At 34.8% G+C, this 24,299-nt stretch overlaps 5 protein-coding genes and 1 pseudogene across 6 annotated transcripts; 2 read left to right on the top strand and 4 right to left on the bottom strand.

Moving 5' to 3' along the window:
* Nucleotides 1–411: 411 nt before the first annotated feature.
* Nucleotides 412–4,143, bottom strand: LOC104780560 (putative LRR receptor-like serine/threonine-protein kinase At3g47570). Its single transcript, XM_010505058.3, has 2 exons — nucleotides 1,055–4,143; nucleotides 412–952 (listed from the first exon to the last, which is right to left on the bottom strand). The coding sequence occupies exons 1-2, from the start codon at nucleotides 3,741–3,743 to the stop codon at nucleotides 591–593; spliced, it is 3,051 nt and encodes a 1,016-aa protein (XP_010503360.2). The 5' UTR covers nucleotides 3,744–4,143; the 3' UTR covers nucleotides 412–590.
* Nucleotides 4,144–7,543: 3,400 nt separating this feature from the next.
* LOC147945963 (uncharacterized) lies at nucleotides 7,544–7,933 on the top strand. The gene has a single exon (XM_087509430.1). The coding sequence runs from the start codon at nucleotides 7,544–7,546 to the stop codon at nucleotides 7,931–7,933; it is 390 nt and encodes a 129-aa protein (XP_087365556.1).
* Nucleotides 7,934–8,028: 95 nt separating this feature from the next.
* LOC147945962 (uncharacterized) lies at nucleotides 8,029–12,022 on the top strand. The gene is made up of 11 exons (XM_087509429.1): nucleotides 8,029–8,428; nucleotides 8,476–8,690; nucleotides 8,769–8,819; nucleotides 9,060–9,423; nucleotides 9,520–9,625; nucleotides 9,787–9,875; nucleotides 10,338–10,856; nucleotides 11,068–11,164; nucleotides 11,460–11,505; nucleotides 11,554–11,616; nucleotides 11,765–12,022. The coding sequence occupies exons 1-11, from the start codon at nucleotides 8,029–8,031 to the stop codon at nucleotides 12,020–12,022; spliced, it is 2,208 nt and encodes a 735-aa protein (XP_087365555.1).
* Nucleotides 12,023–12,420: 398 nt separating this feature from the next.
* Nucleotides 12,421–13,983, bottom strand: LOC104780559 (endochitinase At2g43590). The gene is made up of 2 exons (XM_010505057.3): nucleotides 13,603–13,983; nucleotides 12,421–13,220 (listed from the first exon to the last, which is right to left on the bottom strand). Exons 1-2 carry the CDS (start codon nucleotides 13,883–13,885, stop codon nucleotides 12,676–12,678), a joined length of 828 nt encoding a protein of 275 aa, XP_010503359.2. The 5' UTR covers nucleotides 13,886–13,983; the 3' UTR covers nucleotides 12,421–12,675.
* A 6,542-nt stretch (nucleotides 13,984–20,525) lies between these two features.
* On the bottom strand, nucleotides 20,526–23,893 carry LOC104780557 (putative LRR receptor-like serine/threonine-protein kinase At3g47570). Of its 2 annotated transcripts, none has more exons than XM_010505056.3 (2): nucleotides 23,497–23,893; nucleotides 20,526–22,313 (listed from the first exon to the last, which is right to left on the bottom strand). In XM_010505056.3, the coding sequence occupies exon 2, from the start codon at nucleotides 21,784–21,786 to the stop codon at nucleotides 21,157–21,159; it is 630 nt and encodes a 209-aa protein (XP_010503358.1). In that variant the 5' UTR covers nucleotides 21,787–22,313; nucleotides 23,497–23,893; the 3' UTR covers nucleotides 20,526–21,156. The 2 variants fall into 2 exon arrangements, with proteins under 2 accessions (XP_010503358.1, XP_087367493.1); XM_087511367.1 differs by having other exon boundaries at nucleotides 20,526–21,097; nucleotides 21,189–23,761.
* On the bottom strand, nucleotides 22,660–23,761 carry LOC147945961 (uncharacterized; annotated as a pseudogene).
* Nucleotides 23,894–24,299: the final 406 nt, after the last annotated feature.

The following is a 24,299-nucleotide window of genomic DNA, read 5'->3' as shown; positions in this document are numbered from 1 at the left end:
AAAATACTTTTTACATTACATGATCTTTTTCATCAAGTTTTAAAAGTTGTATTGTTTTGCATGCGTAAACCTCATCACAAAATCATATCGTTTACATATAAAATATATATACTTTTCTAAACTTTCTAAAGTATTTGGATGATACAACTTTCATTCTGCAGCAGAACAAATGAACGCTACAATTTGAAAAAAGATTACGGACTACTTTGTTACTTTGTACAACAATTTTGAACGCTGCTCTTGTAACTTGTAAGACGTTACTAATGAATAAACAATATTCTGGGTTCAAGAGTAATAGAAACAAAAAATGAAATTCAGGGGACAATGTTAGCCAAAATCTGATTAGTCAAAGCTCAGTGTTGACGAGTTGTTTGTTAACAAAAACGGTGATATATATGTGATCGACAGCAATGGATAAACAACTACTACGTCATTTTTATTGTTATCCAAAAAACAAAATGTAACACAAGTCTTCAATCTTGTCTAAAAACGAAACAGAGACCGAGGAAAAAACAAACAACAGATTATCTTATAACACAAATTAAAATTTTAAGTGGGTTGCAAAGTTTGTAGAGCAAAGCATGAACACTTCAACGCCCGGGTGTTCTTTTGGTTTTGAAGAACTTCTCTCTGATTGAGATTAACTCCTTTACTGCTTCACTTGTTACCAAACGGTTCATCGGAGATTCCTCACAACACCTAAGTCCCACCCCAAAAACCAGTGTCAAGCACTCAGCAATAGGGAAGCCGACTCTAAGACCGATGTGAAGAATCCATTCGTCTGCAATTTCCAATACTCTTTCCGGCAACGCCGACTTGGTGTACTTGTGTAAAGTAAAGTTCCCACCAAATAACTCATTGGTTGGTCTTTTTCCAGTGAACATTTCCAAAAGAAGAACCCCAAAGCTATAAACATCTCCGTGTATTGACGGCTGCCCACCTATTCCATATTCTGCACCATGAATTCACAGAAACAACAAGAACAAAAAAATTGTAATGACAAGAAAAATATATTGATTTTCTTCATAGAACATTATGTTTGTGATAATTTTACCTGGTGCGGCATAGCCGATGGTTCCTCTGACACCGGCAGAGCTAAGTTGGTTGAAGAAGGACCCCTGGTCGAATTTGAGGAGAAGACGAGCAAGACCAAAATCGCTAACATGGGCGGTTAGATCATCGTCTAAAAGGACGTTGCTTGGCTTAAGATCACAGTGAGCTATAGGCTCATGAGAATGAACATGAAGATAATCCAAAACAGAAGCCACGTCTATGGCAATGTTAAGCCTTTCTAGCAGTGTCAAGGTTCTAGAGGGTCTACGGATCTCTTCCACTTCCTTTGGATGCAGCCACTTATCCAAGCTTCCGTTCGGCATGAACTCATATATGAGAGCTCTGAATTCATTTCCTTGGAAATCAATACTAGCGCAAGCTGTCAATAGTTTCACAAGATTACGATGCCTTATGTCCTTCAAAGATTCACATTCTGCCATAAAGCTCTTCATGGCTCCACGTCTCTGCATGTTTAGAACTTTCACTGCAACAACCTTTTCCTCCGTCGGGAAAATTGCCTTAAAGACAGTACCAAAACTGCCTAAACCGACCATATTGCTTGAAGAGAAGCCATTTGTAGCATTACGGAGATCTCCATAACTTATCTTCTCATGGAAGACTTCCAAACTAGAAGGAGGTGGAGTATTGGTCTGCTTGTTCTTCTTTCTTTTGCGGAACCAAATCAAAGAAACTGAAGCTATGACCAACAGCGAAAGCAAACTTATGCCTGCGCTTACTCCAATTACAACTTTCTTTGAACGAGATGAAAGCTTCGTCTTCATTGGTGGTGCTTGCGGGAGGCATGGCTTTAGTTGAAATCCCCTAATGCCTCCACATAGTTCATTATTTCCATATATGGAAACTATAGTAGTATTCTGAAATATTCCTTCCATTGGCACATTTCCCTCAAAATTGTTAAAAGATAAATTGAGATACTTCAACTTGGAAAATTTTGCAAGATATTCAGGTATATTTCCAGAGAGATTATTGTTGGCCAAATCAACTTCTTTAACACCCACCAACCCTTTTATATCTGGAATAACTCCATCAAACGAATTTCCTTCCAGATAAAGATTTTCCAGGTTGAGACACTTCCCCAAGGTTTGTGGAAGTTTCCCAGACAATTTATTATTCCCGAGTGATAGTGCAACAAGATTTTGAAGTTTTCCAATATCGTCTGGCAAAGAGCCGTTCAAAGAATTATCTGACATTTTTAGGTGGATAAGACCCTGAATGTGCATTATTTCCCCAGGTATAGTCCCATTTAACTCATTAGACTCAACATATAAACGTAGCAAATTGGTACATTTACCAAGACTTGGAGGAACATTGCCTTCAAAATTGTTGTTAGCCAAATCAAGTGTTTCTAACGGAGTGATGTTGCCTATAAAAGCCGGTATCTCTCTTGATAGTCTATTTGAAGATAGACTTAACTCCCTCAACTGTAAAAGCTTGCCAAGAGAGGCTGGGAGTGGTCCAATCAACATATTTTCATGCAATAGAAGTGTTTGTAGGCTTACAAGATTCCCAATGTCATGAGGAATTCTTCCAGAGAAGTGATTACTTTGAAAGCCTAAACTGAGGAGTTTTGTGGACAGATTGGTGATGGAAATAGGGAAGTCACCCCCAAGCCTATTCTGACCAATCCATAAAAACTTTAGTTGGGTGCAGTTTGTCAAAGAACTGAGGAAATCAAGATATCCAGAAGAAGAGTAATTTCCCAAAAAATTGCTTCTAAGATTTAACGTTTTCAGATTTGGTATTTTTCCAAAGGTAGGAATACTTCCTGTCAATAAGTTCTCAAACATTTCCAATCTATCAAGACTAGAGATATTGGAGAGTGTTGTTGGAATGGCTCCTGTGAGATAATTCCTTCCCATAATACACGAGACAAGGTTTGGTAGCAAAATACCAAAATCAGGTCTCAGGCGACCCGAGAACTGATTAAAAGAGAGAGTTAAGGACTCAAGTGAGGACAAATTGTAGAAAGCAGGAGGGAAAACACCTGAGAAATTGTTTCCATATATACTAAGACTATAAACTTGAGTCAGTTTTGCTACATCACTCGGAATTTCTCCTTCCAGGTTGTTTAGTGGCAATAAAAGTCGTTGTAGAGATGTCAAGTTTCCTAGAGATGCAGGTAGCTTTCCTCTCAGATTATTTTCATAAACATCTAAATGACCAAGCTTCGTTAATGACCCTATTTCTGAAGAAATACCTTCTCCTAGATTATTTGAACCTAGAACAAGGTTGAACAATCTAGAGCAGTTGTACAAATCGATTGGAATCCCTCCCCCCAGAAAATTTTTGCTCATATCCAAGTATTTAAGTCTAAACAAGTTTCCCACCTCTTGAGGAATAGTACCACCAAAAGAGTTTTCAGAGAGATTAAGTGTTGTGAGAAAAGAAAGATTACCAATTGATGGTGATATCACTCCGCCTAATTGCAATCCTCCCAGCTCCAAACCAGTAACTCTCTTGTGTTTGCGGCCACATCTAACCCCTTTCCAGTTGCAGAGAGGGAAAGAGTGATTCCATGAGGACAAGAGAGCTCTTTTGTCGTCAGAAACGTGAGACTTGAACTCGAGCAACGCTCTCCTATCAGCTTCATCGGTAAAAGTAAAACCATGTGTTTCAAGTAGCATGAGAGCATTGAAAGCAAGTAAAACAAATAGTCTCATGCTTCTCATTTTTTTTTTTTTTCAAGGTTTGTTAAAAGCTTTTGTGGTGCTTCTGATGTTTTGCAGGAAAGTGTATATATGTATAAGAGACCAAGCAATTGCAAAATGCCTTTTAACTTGGGTTGAAAAAAGATAATGCAACTTGAAACAAAATTGTAATAATAAACTGCTAGACTTTTCCATACAGAGAGACCACAATAACAAAAAAAGATATTTCACATGACTTTTCTATAGATAATCATGTGGTGGCTGGATTATCTGTCCTATATGATGGGTCTGGAATCGGGACAGTAAACTTTGTCTGAAAGCACACACAACATTAGTTGATGAAGTTCAGTAAACTTTGTAGAGGAAACCGAAAGCCACTTCAGCCTCTGCTTCTCTATGATTTGATCCAATAGCTTCAGACGACAAGACTTGTTTACAGTTTACATGACTAAAAGTTTGAAATATCACTACGTGTAAAAATTGAAACACAGCGCCAAAGTTACTTGACCCAATCAGTGTAAAATAGGAATTAATAAACTGCTAGACTTTTCCAAGTCAAGTTAGTTGTCAACTGCCTAAACAGACCAAAAAAAAGGAAAAAATTAAACACTGTGGGGTCGCTTACGACTATGAGTCTTGTTACCGTGTCTCCAAGGAGAGCTTGATGGACCAACTTAACACTGTTAACCATTAAGGCTTGCCTCAAGGTTGACAACGATTGAAGGTGAGATTTGTTTGAGATATATACAGAAAAGCCAGGAATATCTGATGTAATGGATTGGATTACGAGGCGGTACCCGTGGAAGATGTAAGGAGTCCGCAAAAAATCTTTGCCAAAGATCATACCAAACCAAAAAGCTGGAGATTATGGAAGGAGTTAATTCTACAAAAGTCGATTGGTTTCAACAGTGGACCGGATCTATAAAATTTGAGAGAGTGTTACTTTGTTTTTTCTGTCAATAAAACTTATTTTTATGCTATATGTAAAAATTGTCTTTTTTTTTTTTTTCTAAATCAAACATTAATTAAAAGAGAACAAAAAAGAGGCAATTTTTTCTATATAATTTGAGAGAGTGTTATTTTGTTTATTCTATTAATATTTTTTAAAAATGTATAGGTTTGGTTATGTTCCTCTCATAAACTTAACGGAAATTTTTGGGTTAGACTTTGAATGTTTTTTTGTCATTTGAATATTATTGATTAATGAAAAACCATTGATGAATATTTTTTTCACCTAAATCAGATTTATAAACTAATTAAGAGATAAGTTGCAAAATAGTAAATTTTAATTATAATTAAAAAAAAACAGAATATTAACTATTTATAATTAGTAAAATAAAGATTTCTCACTGTTTACTAATATTTGAGTAACTTTTACACCCTCAACAAATCGTACTATTTCAAATATGCCATTAAAATTAAATACATTTTTCTTCTTTACTACATTTCCCTTCAATCTAATAACTAAAATACTAGTCTATATTAAAAAATTCTAAACTTTTTTATATACACAAATTTATATATTTTTCACTATAATTTTGATATGCATTTTATTTTATGATGTCATTGTTGTCCATACAACTCATTAAGAGGGTGTATTCAAACTAGTATTTTAGGTGATTTGAGTTTTATATGATTTGGATGATTTTAATGAACTTAATTTGATTTATTGTAAAATCCTTTCAAATCTCACATAAAAACCTTCAAAAATCAAAACTATTAAAAACCAAACTCACAAACTGTTTTGAATAACAGTAGATTTTAAACTACTTTTTCTAATTATTACTTTAATTAACACTGGATTTCATTGGAGCTTTTAAAATCCATGATTAAATAATATAAGATTTGTAATTTTTCACAAATCACTTAAATTACTAGTTTGATACACCCCCCCCCCTAAGTGTATGCTGTATAAAAATATACATAATTGTAATCGTACACAAATGTATAAAAATATAGGATAATTCTTATGAATAGCACTAAAATAAGTTTTATTTCCAAATTTGACACATTATTTCTAAATTTTCAAAAATCACTATGTTTCAAATTAAAAATATAAAATTAAACTTCAACTCTAAATATTAAACGCTAAACGCGATCCCCTCAAGACTATACCCTGATTTTGAGAATGTACTAATTTGCAAACATAACCATTAAATAATGAGAAATAACCTTAAATAATACTAAAACAAGCTTTATGGACTATTCTAGCAAACACTCTACAAAATTTCAAAAATAACACTATTTGACATAATTACAATATTTTAAATTTTTTTTAGGAAATTTTTTAGGTTTGGATTCTCTATTTTACATTTAGGGTATAGTTTCAAGGGTGTAGGTTTTAGTATTTATAGTTTATTGTTAAAATTTGAAAAATTAATTTAGAAAAATGTAACTAGGTTTAGAACTTTAGAGATGATGTGCTAACATGGAAACAAAACTTGTTTGTGTGCTATTTGTGAAAATTGCACAAAACTTATTAAAAAAATGGTAATTCTCACAAATAGCACACAAAATAAGTTTTGTTTTCAAATTTAGCAAATCATATCCAAAATTCTAAAAATAGCACCATGATTCAAAATTAAGTTTTATGGTTCATATGGTTCTAACTAGTTTAGAAGAATTTAAAAATACGGTTTGAATGAACTTTTAGGAGTTGTATTATGTATTTCAAGGAGCAAATGTTTTTATTTTGAATAACTAAAAGGTGCTCGACCTAGGCTCTTACATTTTCTCATAATGGAGATCACAACATTTTGTCCAAAAAAAAAAACAAAAACAAATGTTACACGAACCGACGACCTCTAGTCTTTGGGATAATATGTTTCTGTTATGGTTTTAACCGGTTGGGTAGGCTAATGTATTTGATTGTGCAAAAATATCTTGTTATAAGTTGTGAGTGCCATCTTGATTCTTGCATCGTCTGTGCTTCTAGAGATGATGCTTGGGCTTTCATATTGTAAATCAATAAATGAAGTAATTTGCATGTCCATAACAGTAACAGCTCTGTGTACCCCTTCTGAATAACATATTGTTCTTGATCGTCAATCTCAGTTTGAAAAGCTACGTGCTACTAGATTTGGTCAAATAGATTTACTGAACATAAGGAATACTATGCCAACCATGGCTGGAGAAGATAGCCGTGAAGACCACACGAGGAATTTATTAGGATAGATGGTTCAAACCGGTTAACTCAATACACCAAGATTAGATTCTGGTTTAGTGTTAAGTATATAGACTTGAGGATTGACATTAATTGGGTTAACGTCTTGGAACAAACTTTTGGATCAGATTAATAAAACAGTGTTTCCCACCTTTGCTCTCCTCCGATCGTTCTTCATCTTTTCCGGTTAATCGGAATTTAATATGGTAGCAGAGCTCTTCTTTTGAGTTTCTTTTGCTTCTGCATCCATTGATCGGAGATGAGTCTTCCACTTCCATCGATTTCTCATTTTATTCAGCTTCTTGTTATCACGATTTGTGATTTGTGTTTTCGGAACTTGTTTCTGATCTTGATTCTTTTGACTTCTCTTTGATTGATCTTTGGGTGAACGGATCTTGCTTCAATTTCGATTCCGATTTCATTTTTTTCTTTGAAATTTCTTTAATCATCTCATATAATTAGTTCATCAGCTCCTCCGCCGCTTGCTCCGAACAATCGACCACCGCCGCCGCCGATTACAACTGAGCAATCACGTTGTGCAACAGATAAATATGCTAATCCTTATTCTTTGCAGAGTATTGATCATGCCGGCTTGGTTCTTGTCTCAGATCGTTTATCTACGGCTTCGGATTTTCATTCTTGGCGTCGCTCGATGTAGATGGGTCTAAATATAAGGAACAAGCTGGGTTTTATCAATGGTATGATTACAAGACCTCCGGAAAATTATAGAGACTATGATGCTTGGACTAGATGCAATGATTTAGTGTCCACTTGGTTGATGGATTCGGTTGATAAGAAGATAGGTCAGAGCTTGCTTTTTATACCTATTGCTAAAGGTATTTGGAACAATTTGGTCTCTCGTTTCAAGCAAGATGATGCACCACAAGTATTTGCTATTGAGCAAAGACTTAGCAAGATTGAACAGGGTTCGAATGATGTCTCCACTTACTATACTGATTTGCTTACAGTGTGGGAGGAACACAAGAATTATATTGATCTTCTAGTCTGCACTTGTGGGAGATGTCAGTGTGATGCTGTAGTAAAGTGACAAAATTTCTTATGGGTCTAAATGAGAGTTATGATCAAACCAGGCGTCACATATTGATGTTAAAGCCTATACCTACGATTGAGTAAGCTTTTAACATGGTTACTCAAGATGAGCGACAGAATCATGTTAAGCCTCTTACTAGGGTTGATAATGTTGCCTTTCAGAATGTTTCTCAAACAGATGGAGATATGGAGAGTGCGTATGTCGCAGCTTATAATACGATGAAGTCTTATCAGAAGCCTGTTTGCACCAATTGTGGAAAGACAGGACATACCATACAAAAGTGTTTCAAGCTACATGACTTTCCTCCAGGATATAAAAATAATTATATGGGTTACAACTATAAAGGAAATGGTCAGAACCAGTTTCAACCGCGTATGCCAGTCTCTCAATTTCAACCTCGCATGATGCAAACTCAGCCTCGGATGCCAATGGCTCCCTATGATGCAATGCAGAAGGCTAATGCTATTGCTAATGTCTATTCAGAGAATATTGGTTACTCGGTTATGGTCTACCTTCCAATGATGCTACTGCTAATGCAGCTTATATGCCTTCGCAAGGGGTTTCTTATGGAGTGAGTGATGGTCCTAATCTGAAGGTTCAAGATTTCACACCACAACAAATACAACAACTTATATCTCACCTTAAGAGTCAAGCACAAGTTTCAGAGAATGTGACTACGTCTATTATGCCTCATACTGCGGCTGCAACTATCTCTGACTTTCGTTTAATGACTCGGAATTCGTCTTCTGGTACCGTTTCATTTCCTTCTACTAGTCTTAAATATAGAGATAATACTCTAATCTTTCAAGAACACACCCTTTCATCTCTTTAGAAAATTCTTCCTCAAGATGCTTGGATAATAGATAGTGGGGCTTCTAGTCATGTTTGTTCGGAACTAGCAATGTTTAGTGAGTTAACTCTTGTGTCTAATACTACGGTTACACTACCGAATGGTGCTAGGGTTGCTATAAGTCATATAGGTACAATATGCATCACATCGACATTGATATTGCATAATGTTTTACATGTTCCTGATTTTAAGTTCAATTTAATTAGTGTTAGCTGTTTAGTGCAAACATTGTTGTGATCTGCTCATTTCTTTCCTTCCTGTTGTTTCATTCAGGAACTTTCTCAAGGCTTGATGATTGAGAGGGGTAAATTGTTTAACAACTCATACATTATGGAAACAGAGCAACTATCCCTCTCACCATCTACTCCTGCGGTTTGTTCTTTTGCTGGTTCTGTCTTGGGAGATGGAGTTCTTTGGCACCAACGTTTAGGGCATCCATCTCTATCTGCTTTACATAAACTTGTTAGTCATATTCCTTCTTTGAAACAAAAATCATTAGATGTCATGCAATTTAAAATCTGTCCCTTAGCAAAACAAAAGAGATTAGCGTTTATTTCACATAATCATCTAGCTGAAAAACCTTTTGATCTTGTTCATCTTGACATTTGGGGTCCTTTTAGTCTTGAGTCTGTTGAAGGTTTTAGATATTTTTTAACCTTGGTTGATGATTGTACTAGAGTCACTTGGGTTTATATGCTCAAAAATAAAAGTGATGTTTCTAATATTTTTCCAGCTTTTATTAAACTCATTTCTACTCAATATGACTCAAAGATTAAAGCTATACGCTCTGACAATGCCCCTGAGGTAGCTTTCAATGAATTGTTAAAGAAAATGGAATGGTGCATTATTTCTCGTGTGCCTACACACCACAACAAAATTCAGTAGTCGAACGTAAATATCAACATTTGCTAAATGTGGCTCGTTCTTTAATTTTTCAGTCTAATATTCCTTTACAACATTATAGTGATTGTGTTTTAACAGCTGTGTTCTTAATCAATAGGATACCATCTCCTTTACTTGACAATAAATCTCCTTTTGAGCTTCTTCTTAAGAAATTACCAGATTATAGTCTATTAAAGTCTTTTGGTTGTTTGTGTTAATGCATCAACTTACTCAAAGGATAGACATAAGTTTTCTCCTAGAGCTAAACCTTGTGTTTTTCTTGGTTATCCTGTTGGTTTTAAAGGGTATGAAGTTCTTGATTTAGAGTCTAATTCAATTTCCATTTCCATAAATGTTTTTTTCCAAGAAAACCAATTCCCTTTTAAAACAAGTGATCTTCTTTCCTCCTCTGTTGATATGTTTCCTAATCATATTTTGCCTTTACCACCACCTTTACATTTTGTTGATTCTGAGTCTGCTAGTGATTTTGAAAACTCTTTGATTGATCATTCATCTGCATTAACATCTACTACATCTAATAGGCATTTGAATTCTAGCACCATCGATACTGCAACTGACATAACACTAAGAGTGATTCTCTGATAGTTACTAGGCCTAAACAAACTACTAAGCCCCCTAGTTATTTGTCTGAGTATCACTGTTCTTTAGTACCTTTCACTTCTACTTTACCCCCTACTACTACACTTACTACTCCATTTCCTATTACTTCTACTATATCTTATGATAAACTTTCTCCAGAATTTCAATCCTATATATTTTCCTATAGTCTTGAAACAGAACCAAAGTCGTTTGCTGAGGCTATAAAATCGAAGAAATGGACTAATGCAGCTAATGACGAGTTACAGGCTCTTGAACTGAACAAGACTTTTGAGGTTCAAACGCTACCTGCGGGTAAGAATGTCGTAGGTTGCACATGGATCTTCACCATAAAATACAATTCTGATGGCAGTGTAGAGGGCTACAAGGCTCGCTTGGTGGCACAGGGTTTTACTCAACAGGAGGGTGTAGATTACTTGGATACCTTCTCACATGTGGCTAAGTTGACTAGTGTGAAGTTTATACTTGGTCTCGCTGCTAAACAGGGTTGGAGTCTCACACAAATGGATGTTTCGAATGCTTTCCTCCATGGAGATCTTGAAGAGGAGATTTACATGCGCTTGCCTCCTGGTTATACACCTCTGCTGAACACTACATTGCCTCCAAATCCAGTTTGTCACCTCCTTAAGTCTTTATATAGACTTAAATAAGCCTCTCACCAATGGTACACACGACTCTCCTCTGTCTTACTTGGTGTGAATTATATCCAGTCCCCAGGTTATAATACACTATTTGTCAAAGAGGGAACTGGTGTTTTTTTTTTTTGTGCTTGTCTATGTAGATGACATCATGATATCAAGTGATAATGATAAGGCAGTGGAGGACTTAAAGGATCTATTAAAGTCTGAATTCAAGATTAAAGACTTAGGTCCTGCTAGGTTCTTTTTAGGCTTGGAGATAGCTTGATCTGATAAAGGAATTTCTGCCTGTGAGAGAAAGTATGCCTAGAATTTGTTGACTGATGTTGGATTCCTAGATTGCAAGCCAAGCTCTGTTCCTATGGATCCTAAAGTGCATCTCACTAAAGACATGGGCACACTTCTTCCAAGTCCGGAAGCTTACAGATAACAAATAGGTCGATTGTTATATTTAACAATCACAAGACCTGATATTACCTTTGCAGTAAACCAACTGAGTCAGTTCATATCAGCTCCCTCCGATGTCCATTTGCAGGTTGCACATAAAGATCTACGCTATATCAAGGCTAATCCTGGACAAGGTTTGATGTATTCTGTAGATACAGAGTTGTGCTTAAATGGTTTTGCAGATGCTGACTGGGGTACTTGAAAGGATACTAGACGATCAATTACAGGCTATTGCATCTGTCTTGGTACTTCTCTTATCTCTTGGAAGTCAAAGAAACAAGCTGTCACAAGTCGGAGTAGTACAGAGTTAGAATATCGAGCTATGTCACATGCTACTTGTGAGATCATCTGGTTACAAAAAACCTCCGCGTCAAAGTTACATGTCCTGCGAAGTTGTTCTGCGATAACAAGTCTGATCTTCATATTGCTATGAACCCGGTGTTCCATGAACGCACCAAACACATAGAGATTGATTGCCACACTGTTCGTGACCAGGTCAAAGCAGGTACATTGCAGACATTACACGTTCCAACCGAGAACCAACATGCTGATATACTCACGAAGCCTCTACAACCCGGTCCTTTCCATCATCTACTCAAGCTCATGTCACTATCAAGTCTTTATCTTCCAAACCAGACAGTTCAAAGCTAAAGACTTGAGGAGGGTGTATTAAGATAGATGGTTCAAATCGGTTAACTTAGTAAACCAAGATTAGATTCTGGTTTAGTGTTAAGTATATAGACTTGAGGATTGACATTAATTGGGTTAACGTCTTGTAACAAATTTTTGGATCAAATTAATAAAACGGTGTTTCCCACCTTTGCTCTCCTCCGATCGTTCTTCATCTTTTCCGGTTAATCGGAATTTAATTGAATCAACTATGCTCGAAAGAAGATGCCAACGGCGGATGGGTTGCATGTGAGCCATAGTAGCGTGATTGGCGAGCTTGATTAGGAAAAACCAGTGGAATTCGGGTCTTTTTACCTATGTGGGTCCAAATGATGAATTTTGCAACATTGATATCGAAAATTGTTAGTATTTTCGTTTAATTTTGTATCATAGCTATTTTTTTTCATTGGTTTAAAATAAATACACTTATTGCAACAAGAAGCAAAGAGTGGAGACGTAGCTCATACAAACATGGGAAAATAGGAAATGGAAAAGATGGTCCATCCGTAGACACAAGGAAGACCAATTCTCTTCTTATGCAATTTAACATTATTATTATATATATATCACACTTCGCAATCAGCGTTATCACGTACCACGTCACGTGTATGCGTGTTTGCGTTTTGAAGTACTTTTTAGCAACTAAGGTTAGGACCAGGATCCACACCAAGCTGTCCACAATATGCTCTGTAGTAGCCAATCCTTGCGTCGACCGCACGTGAATTCCCACCGTTACATTCCACTCCACTGATGGCTCTTATGGTGGCTCCAAACCCTTGGTTCAGCACCGGCCTTACGTTCTTGATCCAAAGCCGCAAGCCCGTCCGGAAAGTTACAGTTGGGTTGCTAGCCACAAGCTCAGACTGGCGTAGAAAGTGAAGACTGAAACTCTGACCAAGACGGAAGTAGCCTTTGCCCTCCGGCGGCGGTATACAGTCTCTTTGCTCTGCGGGATGGTTGCAGTAGGGCCTTCTCGGTGGAAATCTTCTGTATGCGGACCTAAGACTCTGACCACCACCGAAGTAGCCTTTTCCCGCCGGCGGCGATGCACAGTCTGGATAATCTTCTGGATGTTTGCAGTAGCCTTTTCCCGGCGGCGGCGTTATACAATCTATTTGTTCTGCAGGATGGTTGCAGTAAGGCCGTGACTGTCGGTATCTTCTTTTTATGTAGCAGAAGTCTATACAAAATAGAGTTGCACGTTAAAAGAAGAAGAAAAAAAAAAGTGATTTATAATCAGCTCAACTAATTGGGATGAAGTCAGATGTTCATTTTTAACACAGGTTAATTTAATCTTATATGTCTTAAACCAAGACTGTTTCAAATACTTAACGTGTAATTATAATATTGTAATAATCACCCTTGCCTATATTCAAATTATGCAAAGTTGCAAACGTTTAGAAGCACAAGCACCCAACCCTTAGGTTGAGTTAACTAAAATTTAGAGTCGGTCATGAATGGAGTAGATGTACAAACAAAAATATTAATTAGTTTGTCTATAATATATTATATATATATATATATATATATATTAGATAAAAAGAAAAGAAAAAATATATTACGTCCGGTCTCGTGAGTGAAATGAGCAAACATGGCAGCAATTTCACGTTTTGTAACAGAAGTAGTAAAGTCGGGGAAACTATCAGCAGCAGCAATGAAAGAGTTGCGGGTGTAGAACTTTTTCCCTGTGCAGCCATTGTCCGCTTGGTTTATAATGTTGTTAAAGAACTCTTGTGTCACAGTGTTACGGACCCATCCGTCACCGCTTGGGGTTGGGGTTCTAGCACCTCTACAAGGACCTAAGAGGCAAAGGAAAAGGACTAAGGAAATTTCTGTGAAAGCCATGTTTTGGTTGTTGTTTGTTGATGAGACGGACAAGGTTGTGTGTTATACATATATATAGGGAGAGCGTTGGATAGTTTGGTCATTTGCTTTTTTGGGATATCTATCTATAGGGGTTAGATGCCTTTAGTTAAAAAATTGGTATGCGCTAGTCATAAAATTAGGGTAGGCCTATCGCATAGCAAGAAAATTAGAGATTCAACTGAGATTTTTAAAAACTAATTTTAAACTAATAATAAAATAAAATATATGTATTAAATATATGTATAGTTATATCTATATTAAAAAAAATATCAACTAAAATATAAAACTATAGTATTATTTTCAAAATTACATTAAACACATAAAAATGTATTTACATAACAAAATTTTATGATTTTCATTAAAAGTTTAGAGTTTAGTTATTGTAAAATATTAATTATCAAAAAAATTGAGGTTTTTGATGTTCTAACTATGATTTTGTTGTAGATATATCATATAAAGACTAAAACTATAAGAATAACAAAGTAGAATGAAGAATAATTGCCAAGAAAATGAAAACTCAGCTTAAATTAGGGTTTTCAGATCGATTTCGATGAGGAAGAAGATGAAGACATTTTCGTCATTTTGTATTCATTAATGAAAAATCGAGAAAAAAACCAAAAAAGAAGTTGGTGAGGCTCAAACCCGTGAACCCTGGATTTTATGTGCCACTGCAAACCACTGTACCACCGACGAATCCTAACAGCATGTTACAATTTTACTATATTATAGATGTATATAGATAAAACCCCTAAAACTAGTCCCCGACTAATCCCCGATTTAAATCCGATTTTCCGATTAATCGCTAAGCCTTCACTCACAGCCCGACTAGCACCTAACGATTTCTGAAACAGAGGTGTACACAATATTAAACAAGAAATAATCAGATTAGATAGGGAATAATCAGATAACAAAATTTTTGAAGGGACTAGTTAATAATTAAGGCGAACAAAGTGGGACTAGCAATTTTGTGAGATGTAATCAGTAGTGGTAGACAAGAATTTTTAAAACATAGGTGGATGTAAAGAAATGATTTTTTTTTATTATAAAAACTTATTTATTATATATGGATAACCACTTTGGTGTCGCCATTGAGTGCATTGTGTTTTCACTGTTTTCCTTTTTCCAGAGGAAAAGTTATGTTAATTCTCTACAGAAATGTTTTAATATGTTTCAAATAGAGATTAAAATTATTGTGTCCTCATTTTACGTCTTTAAGAGAATTATGTCCTCAAATTTTCAGTGGTGGCAGAAACAATAAAAGACCTCAAATTTTCGGCTAGTATGATGAAAATGTACATGATAACGAGAATAAAGTATAGTTCACTTTTAATTGTAATGAAAATATGTTAGTGAAAAGTTGAATAGAAATTGTTAGAAATGCTTCTTTCTAGATATTCTTATTCTATCTATTTTCAATTTTACTCTCTTTATTGTTAATGAATATTTTATCTTTATTTGAAAAATAAATTACTCAACAAAATCAAATTTTAATTTTTCCTGCAAAAAACTAAAAATTCTCCCCAACAAAAATTTCGTTGAAATTTTCACGCCAAAAAAAATACTTTTGGCAAGACATATCATCTCTTGAAAACTTCTAACTAAGTTATTATAAAATTTTTAAAGATGCATTTGCAAAAATACTTTTTTCTATACATTTTGTAAAAATACTCTCTTTGGTTGTCTATTTTCAATAATACTCTCTTCTATGTACAAAATACTAAATCCTAAACTATAATTTCTAGATACTAAATCCTAATCTCTCAAAAATTTATCCTACATGTAAATAGAGAACCCAAACCTAAAACAAAATAGAGAACCCAAATCTAACTTAATATATTATAATTGTGTTAAAAGAGGGAAACAATGAAATTGCCAAAACAGGAGTATTTATGAAAATTGGTATATACATAAAGGTAATTTTAACCATTTCTCGTTTTTAAAAGGTTTTTTAAAAGCTTTACTAAGGTTTTAAACAAGTTTTACAAGATCTTTAAAGGGTTATATAAGGGTTTTAAAAGACTTTATAAAGTTTTTATAACGTTTATTAAAAAATTTAGAAGATTTTATAAGGTTTTAAAAGGTTTTATAAGATTTTCAAAATATTTTTTCACTGAAAAAGTGTTGATAAAAAAGATTTAGCGAGAAAGATCATATTTTCATTTTCTATTCTCATTGAAAGAAATGTAATTTAGTCATTTTGTATGAAAATAAGTATTTTTGAAAATGGACAACAGAAGAGAGTATTTTTGAAAAGAGGTATTTTTGTAAATGCTCCAATGTTTAACTATGTTGATTATAGATTGGTTCTCTCGCTATTATGCGACAACACATCATTTTCGGTTGGTTACAGTTGGTAGCGATTATAACCAATCAAAGAAATCACTTTTAGAGTAGCCGTGAATAGTTAAATTTTAAAGCTCTTTCCCGCAAGGGTTTGTGTTTGCAGGTTTTAGCGGGTGGTTAAAAGAAGGAAAGGAAAAAAATCACATAGACAACAAATTAAAAATATATTGTAAAAAAAAATTACTGTGGTGTTATAGAAAAGTGGGAATATTGCTAGTATATTATACATTTTCTAAAAATTATTTATATATTTAGTGTCCTGGGTGTAACTACAATTAACACTCTGGGTTAATTTTTCATTTTAATTTTGAAAATATTTTAAAAAATCCACGTCGTTAAACACTTCCACAACATTATTGACTGTTTTCTCTGTCTCAAAAGAAAGAGAAAGAAACTGTAGCGTTGTATTAATGTTCACAAACAAAAAAACTCTCTCTCAGAGATTTCGACGAGGAACCCTAATTATCTTCTCTCTCTTCTTGCTGCTTATCAGTCATTATCTCTCTCTCTCTCTCTATATATATATATATATATATCAATCTCTCTCTCGTCATCGCTGTCGCATTTCGTCTACACTCGTGTTTGTATTTTCGTGTTCCGGTATGTATCAAATCTTTATTTTTAGTTTTCCAACAATAGTGATTTAAACCATTTTCCCGGCTGATTGAGGGTTTTTATCGATGTTTTACGACTGATTGTCGCCGCCGTTGATTTACATATGGTGACCGATTTGTTAGATCTATTTGATTCGATGGCTGAGTTATAATACTTCACGGAAGATGAAAGATTGTGTAGATTCATATGACGGCTGATTTATATTGCTTTGCGGCTAAGTTATAATACTTTAGGAAGACAAAAGGTTGCTTAGATTCATATGACGACTGATATATATTGCTTTGCGGCTGAGTTATAATATTTCACGAAAGAAGAAAGGTTGTGTAGATTCATATGAAGACTGATTTATATTGCTTCACGACTGAGTTATAATACTTCACGAAAGATGAAAGATTGCGTAGATTCATATAACGTCTGATTTATATTGCTTCGCGGCTGAGTTATAATACTTCACGGAAGACGAAAGATTGCGTAGATTCATATGACGGCTGATTTATATTGTTTTTGCTGCTGAGTTATAATACTTCATGGAAGACGAAAGGTTGTGTAGATTCATATGACGAATGATTTACATTGCTTTGCAGCTGAGTTATAATACTTCATGGAAGACAAAACGTTGCGTAGATTCATATGATGGCTGATTTATATTGCTTTTCGGCTGAGTTATAATACTTCACATGAGACAAAAACTGCGTAAATTCATATGACGGCTGATTTATATTGTTTGCGGCTGACTTATTACAATAAAGAAATAAACGTAAACAAAAGATTTATATTGCTTATCGGTTGAGTTATTACAAGAAATAAACTAAACGTAAACAAATGTATTACAACATTACTATATCAGACAAGTTTTTTGCATCTATCTACACAACTCTACATCCACTATCGTCGGTGTTAAATACATATTTGTGTTTTTACCCAATTATATAAAAAACAATTATCGGAACCGGATCCATCAAATATCAGAACATGATGAACGAAAATAAAGAATAATGAGGAAGACGATGACGAATTGGATGTTCATAAATTAAGTTTTGGATGTCTTTGTTGATGTGAAGAACAAGGTGAAGAACATGTAAATCTTTTTAAAAAAGGTGAAGAACAAGACGAATAGAAAAAAAAAGGAGTTTTGTATTTCCTTTAATGATAATGACATGAAATGATTCATCCGACGTCATTTTTAATTGATGAAGTAGCAAGTATGCCACAAAAGACATGGTTATTTAAATAGATACAACTACTAGAACAAAAAGTTGTGATGAAAAAACATAAAATATAGTGAAAATACACAACTCTACAATGAACAGATACAACCGTTTGAATTAGAGAAAAACAAAAATAAAAGCAAAAAATTTACGAAAAGGTACTACGAAAAATTGTAATTGTTGTACAACCGTTTGAATTAGAGAAAAACAAAAATAAAAGCAAAAAATTTACGAAAAGGTACTACGAAAAATTGTAATTGTTGTGTCTGCACTTGATTATACCTAATAACTCATATAAACTGCTTTTAAATAGAAGACATCTTTATTACCATATTGAAAAGTCAAATAAAAAAACTCACTATATAATCCATCTAACTCTTGGAAAAAAACTCTAGGTATTTTCATTAAATTTTTATATTTAAAATTAACTAAAAGTTGTAAATTAGATTCATCATTCTAAAAATCTTTTGTTAAATCAAAAATTAGAGGAATTTCTTTACTTTGAAAAGAATGAATTCTAGAGAATAATTTAGAAAGCTATAAAAACCGTTGAGATTGAAATTTTATATTATTTTGTGTCATAACAAAAAAATGAAAACAGTTCAAACAAACAAATATATATATAGATTTCAAAAGATACGAATATTCGAATAAACACAACTCTACAATGAACAGTTGCAACTTTACAAAAAAAAACCGTTATAATGAACAATCGCAACTTTTCGTAAAACACACAATTTAAATTTTCTATAGATTTTTTAAATTTTCTACAGTTTTTTTTGAACAATTATCCAAAATGTACGATTGAAAAGACATAACTTTTGGTAGCATTTATTCAGATTGCTATTATATATAGATTTATGTAATTTTTCTTTAATCGCTATTAAATCCGCTAATCAATTAATTATAAAGCTTCCGCATAAACTCTTGTTTTCAATCGCTAAATCATTCGTTCAAAATGCATAATAATGTTTGAAGTTTGAAATTGCAACCGTGGCTGTTTCCGAAAACCCCCGAAACTGTAATTGTAAACATGCATAGACTAAAAAAAAAAAATACTCTTACGATTGACTTAAAAAATCAACGAGTCAGTAGTTTCCAAAATTAGTGTAGACCCATTTTTATTCCAGATTCATCCCACCAATTATATCATTGTACAATGCAAGTGTCCACAATAATGAGATGGCAAAAGGACAAAATTTCATGGTATCATGATTTGTAAACAATGCTGGTAAAAGGTAGGCTATTTTAAATGTATGATTCAAAAATTATCTTAGTGTTTGCCATATACTTAATATTTACGCTCATATTTATATATAAATTCATTCACATAAATGTAAATCATTTCATTTATCTTCTCAATAATACATATGTAATAGATAACCATTGAGGTTTTTGTTTTCACAAAAATGCCCAAATTAGATTCTTACGTATTTATTTGGTAGTACGCGTGGTCCATATTTCTTACACAATCAATTGAAGATGTTAATACTCAGTTGGCTTATTAGACGACTGACTTGTTAGATGACTGTGAGTCTCTGACTTATTAGACAGAAAAAAAAAAGCTGTTGAACCTCTACACATTGTAGTATTTATGGATAGTTCGCGCGGTAGAACCTAACTCGCGTTTGCATACTAAGATAAGATCAACAAGCTTTTCCCCCAAACGACTAAAGTAGTATATAAAATATTGTGTATATCGTAGGTGTACTGATTTAGCATATGAAACAATGTTCATTGGAATCTATAAAGTCATATTAAGAAAAGCTCGTAGGAACACTTCCCGCCAGATATTATACTCCATTTGCAAATTTTGAAGATTTGAGGTATATACATTAGGAAGTGATGTTGGAATAGCACCTGTGAAATAATTATTTCCCATGTATATCTCATGAAGTTTTGGTAACAAGTCACCAAAGTCAGGCCTCAAGCTACCCGAGAAATTAACCATTTTGATAGATATTTTGACCATTCAAGTGTGGATATATATATATTGTAGATTGCGGGAGGAAAAACACCTGAGAAATTGTTGATGGACAATTCAAGATGCATCATTCAATCTAGCCATACTCTCTGGAACTCCTTGGATACTGTTATCTCCAAAGCCAAGATATCTCATTGATGTTAAGTTACCTAGCCACGTAGGAAGTGTTGGTTATTTAAGTTAACTAATGAGTGGTTATTCACTAACCATCACAATTATTGGTTGAGTGGTTACATTGTCTGAACGTTCCGTTGCAAACGTATTCCACCACCGGTTAACACTATAAAACTCTGTTCATTTGCGTCGAAAACGAAGGGTAGAAGAAAAAAAGAAGTAAGATTCACGAGACCAAAGTTAAAGAAATTCTTTGGTGAAAAACACAAAACAAAACACAAAAATCCAGATACACAACAACGCTCTGTTGACGAGTTGAGTGTTAACAAAAACGGTGATCTGTGCTCAACAGAAATTGATAAACCACAGCTACAACGTCATTTTTATTATTAGCCTGCTGCCTGGTAACACAAGTATTCAATCTTGTAAGAAAACAAAACAGAGAATGAACAGAGTATAAAACAAAACCACAGCTTATGAAAAAACAAAATGATGTCGCACAGGCCTCAGTTTAAACTTTTAAATGTGTAAAGTTACGAAGTTTGTAGAGAAAAGCATATACTCTTCAACCTCTGGTTGTTCTTCTTGTTTTAAAGAACCTCTCTCTGATTGAGATCAACTCCTTTGCAGCTTCACTCGTTGCCAAACGGTTCGTGGGAGATTCCTCACAACACCTAAGCCCCATCTCCAAAATAAGTGTCAAGCACTCAGCAATAGGGAAACCAACTCTGAGACCAATGTGAAGAATCGATTCGTCTGCAATGTCTAATACTCTTTCGGGCAACGCCGACTTGGTATAGCTGTGTAAGGTAAAGTTTCCCCCAAATAACTCATTGGTTGGTCTTTTTCCAGTGAACATTTCCAAAAGGAGAACCCCAAAGCTATACACATCACCATTGATTGATGGTTGTCCTCCCATTCCGTATTTTGCACCAGGAATTCACAGAAACAAACGTTAACAAGACTAAATGATATACTAATATTCTTCATAGAATGCTACAAATATATGATAATATACCTGGTGCGGCATAGCCGATGGTTCCTCTGACTCCAGCCGAGCTTAATTGGTTGAAGGACTCCTGATCGAATTTGAGGAGAAGACGAGCCAGACCAAAGTCACTAACATGGGCGGTTAGATCATCGTCCAAAAGGATGTTGCTTGGCTTAATATCGCAATGAGCTATAGGCTCATGACAATGAACATGAAGATAAACTAAAGCAGAAGCCACGTCTATGGCAATATTAAGCCTTTCAAGCAGTGTCAAGGGTCTTGAGGGCCTACGAATCTCTTCCACCTCCCCTGGATGCAGCCACATATCCAAGCTTCCATTCGGCATGAACTCATAGACGAGAGCTCTAAATTCGTTTCCTTGGAAATCAATACTAGCACAAGCTGTCAATAGTTTCACAAGATTACGATGCCTAATTTCCTTCAAAGATTCACATTCTGCCATAAAGCTCTTCATAACTCCACGTCTCTGCAGGTTCAGAACTTTCACTGCAACCATCTTTCTCTCCTTTGGGAGCAATGCCTTAAACACAGTACCAAAACTGCCTGACACGATCATATATATTACTCGCAGAGAAGCCATTTGTCGCATTACGGAGATCTCCATAACTTATTTTCTCATGCAAGACTTCCAAACTAGAAGGAGTTGGATCAATTGTCTGCTTGTTCTTCTTTCTTTTTTTGAACCAAATCAAAGAAACTGAAGCTATGAACAACAGCAAAAGAAAAGTCATTCCTACGCTTACTCCAACAACAACTTTCTTTAAATGAGAAGAATTTTTTTTCTCCATAAGTGGTTCTTGCGCGAGGCATGGCTTGAGCTTTAGTTCCTTGATGCCTCCACAAAGATTTTTGTTACCAGATACCAAAACGATAGAAGGGTTCTTAAATATTCCTTTTGTAGGCACCCTTCCTTCAAATTTGTTAAACGATAGATTGAGATATTGCAACGAGGTGAAGTTTGCAAGATATCCAGGTATACTTCCAGAGATATTATTGTTTGAGAAATCAACCTTCGTAACACCGACTAACCCACTTATATCTGGAATGGCTCCATCAAAAAAGTTTCCTTGGAGATAAAGTTGTTTCATAGAAAGACGCTTTCCTAAATCATGTGGTAGGTGCCCTGATAATCTGTTATGAGAAACATCTAACCCAATAAGATTTTGAAGTCTCCCAACATCTTTTGGTAGAGAGCCGGTCAAAGAATTATTTGACATGCTTAGAAAGAGAAGGGATCGGATTTTCATAATTTCCTGAGGTATAGTCCCATTTAACTTATTAGACCCAATATACAAATGTAGTAGGTGATTACATTTTCCAAGACTCGAAGGAACGGTTCCGTGAAAACTATTGTGGAACAAATTGAGTTTTTCTAATAGAGTGATGTTTCCTAAAGACGATGGTATCTCTCCTGACATTCTATTTAAAGCCACATCTAATACCCCAAATCCTGAAAGCTTTCCAAGAGATGCTGGGAGTGGTCCTGTTAACGTATTATTTGCCCAACCCAAGTATTTGTAGGTTTATGAGATTCCCAATGTCATGAGGAATGCTTCCTGAGATGAGATTTTCTTGAAGGCTTAAATAGATAAGGTTGGTGGACATATTGGAAATTGAAGCAGGCAAGAAACCGCCAAGCCTATTATAACCAACATCTAACTCTTGTAGTTGGGTGCAATTAGTCAATGCATCAAGAAATGCAAGATCTCCAACAGAGTGACTAGAGATATTAGTAAGTGTTGTTGGAGTGGCTCCAGTTAAATAACTCTATCCCATAGATAAATCTTGAAGATTTGGTAACAAATAACCAATATCAGGCCTTAGATTACCCCAAAAACCATTACCAAACATGGATAAATACTCAAGTGAGGACAAGTTGTAGATAGCAGGAGTAAAAACACCAGAGAAATTGTTCATTGTTACTTCAAGATAGACCAGTTGAGTCAACCTAGCTATATCTTCAGGAATTTCTCCTTTTAAACTGTTTATGTCTAAGCCAAGTTCTCTAAGGGATGTTAAGTTTCCTAGAGATGGAGGGAGCTTTCCTTTCAGTTTGGTTCTATCAAGGTATAAAGTAACAAGCTTCGTCAATAACCCTAGTTCTGAAGGAACACCTCCTCTAAGAGGATTTGAAGAAAACACAAGGTCCAACAACCTGGAGCAGTTAGACACACTGGTTGGAATCCCTCCTCTGAGAAAATTAAAGCTCATATCCAAGTGTTCAAGTGGAAACAAGTTTCCCATCTCTTGAGGGATAGTTCCACCAAAAGAGTTATCAGAGATATTAACTGTAATATGAGAAATGAAAGATTACCAATTGATGGTGATATCACTCCCCCCAATTGCAAGCCTCCTAAGTGCAAATGTGTTACTCTCTTGTGTTTGCGGCCACATGTGACCCCCTTCCAGTTGTAGAGACAAGGGGATGAGGTATTCCATGAGGACAAGACAGCTCTTTTGTCTTCAGAAACTTGAGACTTGAAGTCCAACAACGCTTGCCTATCGGTTTCATCATCAGTAAAACCATATGCTCCAAGTAACATGGGAGCAATGAAAGAAAGCAAAAGAAAGAGTCTCATATTTCTATCTTGCAAGAAAGTGAGTATTGAGGAAATTGGTGGTTATGCAACTTATAGCGGAAAATGCAAGACTTTTTCAAAAATGAAGTAAAGTTTGATTCACATTGACATTGACTCACAGTTTGATTTCCTGGACCGGCAGTATTTCTGGGGACGACATTGTAGTTTCATATTTCAAGTTCACACAGAGCATTTAAACCATGTCTCTGTAGAACTCCCAACCACAAAAATTGACTGTGCATTTAATATTAGACATCGACCAAATAGACCAAGTTTAGTCTTTTACTATTGCAAAATTAGGTGAGGTATTCGTGTTCACTAATTTTCGGTTGTTAAGCATATCTTACAAACTTTTATTTGGTATTTTCACATTTTGCATAGAATATCTTGCAATGTGTTTGATTCAGTATAATAGTAAGAAGTAAGAACCCACTAATCATGGAACCATCCATTTAGATTTTAAATATTTTATTATAAACTATACTTTAAAATAAAGTATATTGTAATCATTGGCAAGAACACAATGCAAGTATTACAA

The sequence above is a fragment of the Camelina sativa genome, chromosome 4, assembly GCF_030686135.1.
Source record: "Camelina sativa cultivar CO46 ecotype springtype chromosome 4, ASM3068613v1".
NCBI lineage: Eukaryota > Viridiplantae > Streptophyta > Magnoliopsida > Brassicales > Brassicaceae > Camelina > Camelina sativa.
This window is presented reverse-complemented; position numbering and strand designations above follow the sequence as displayed.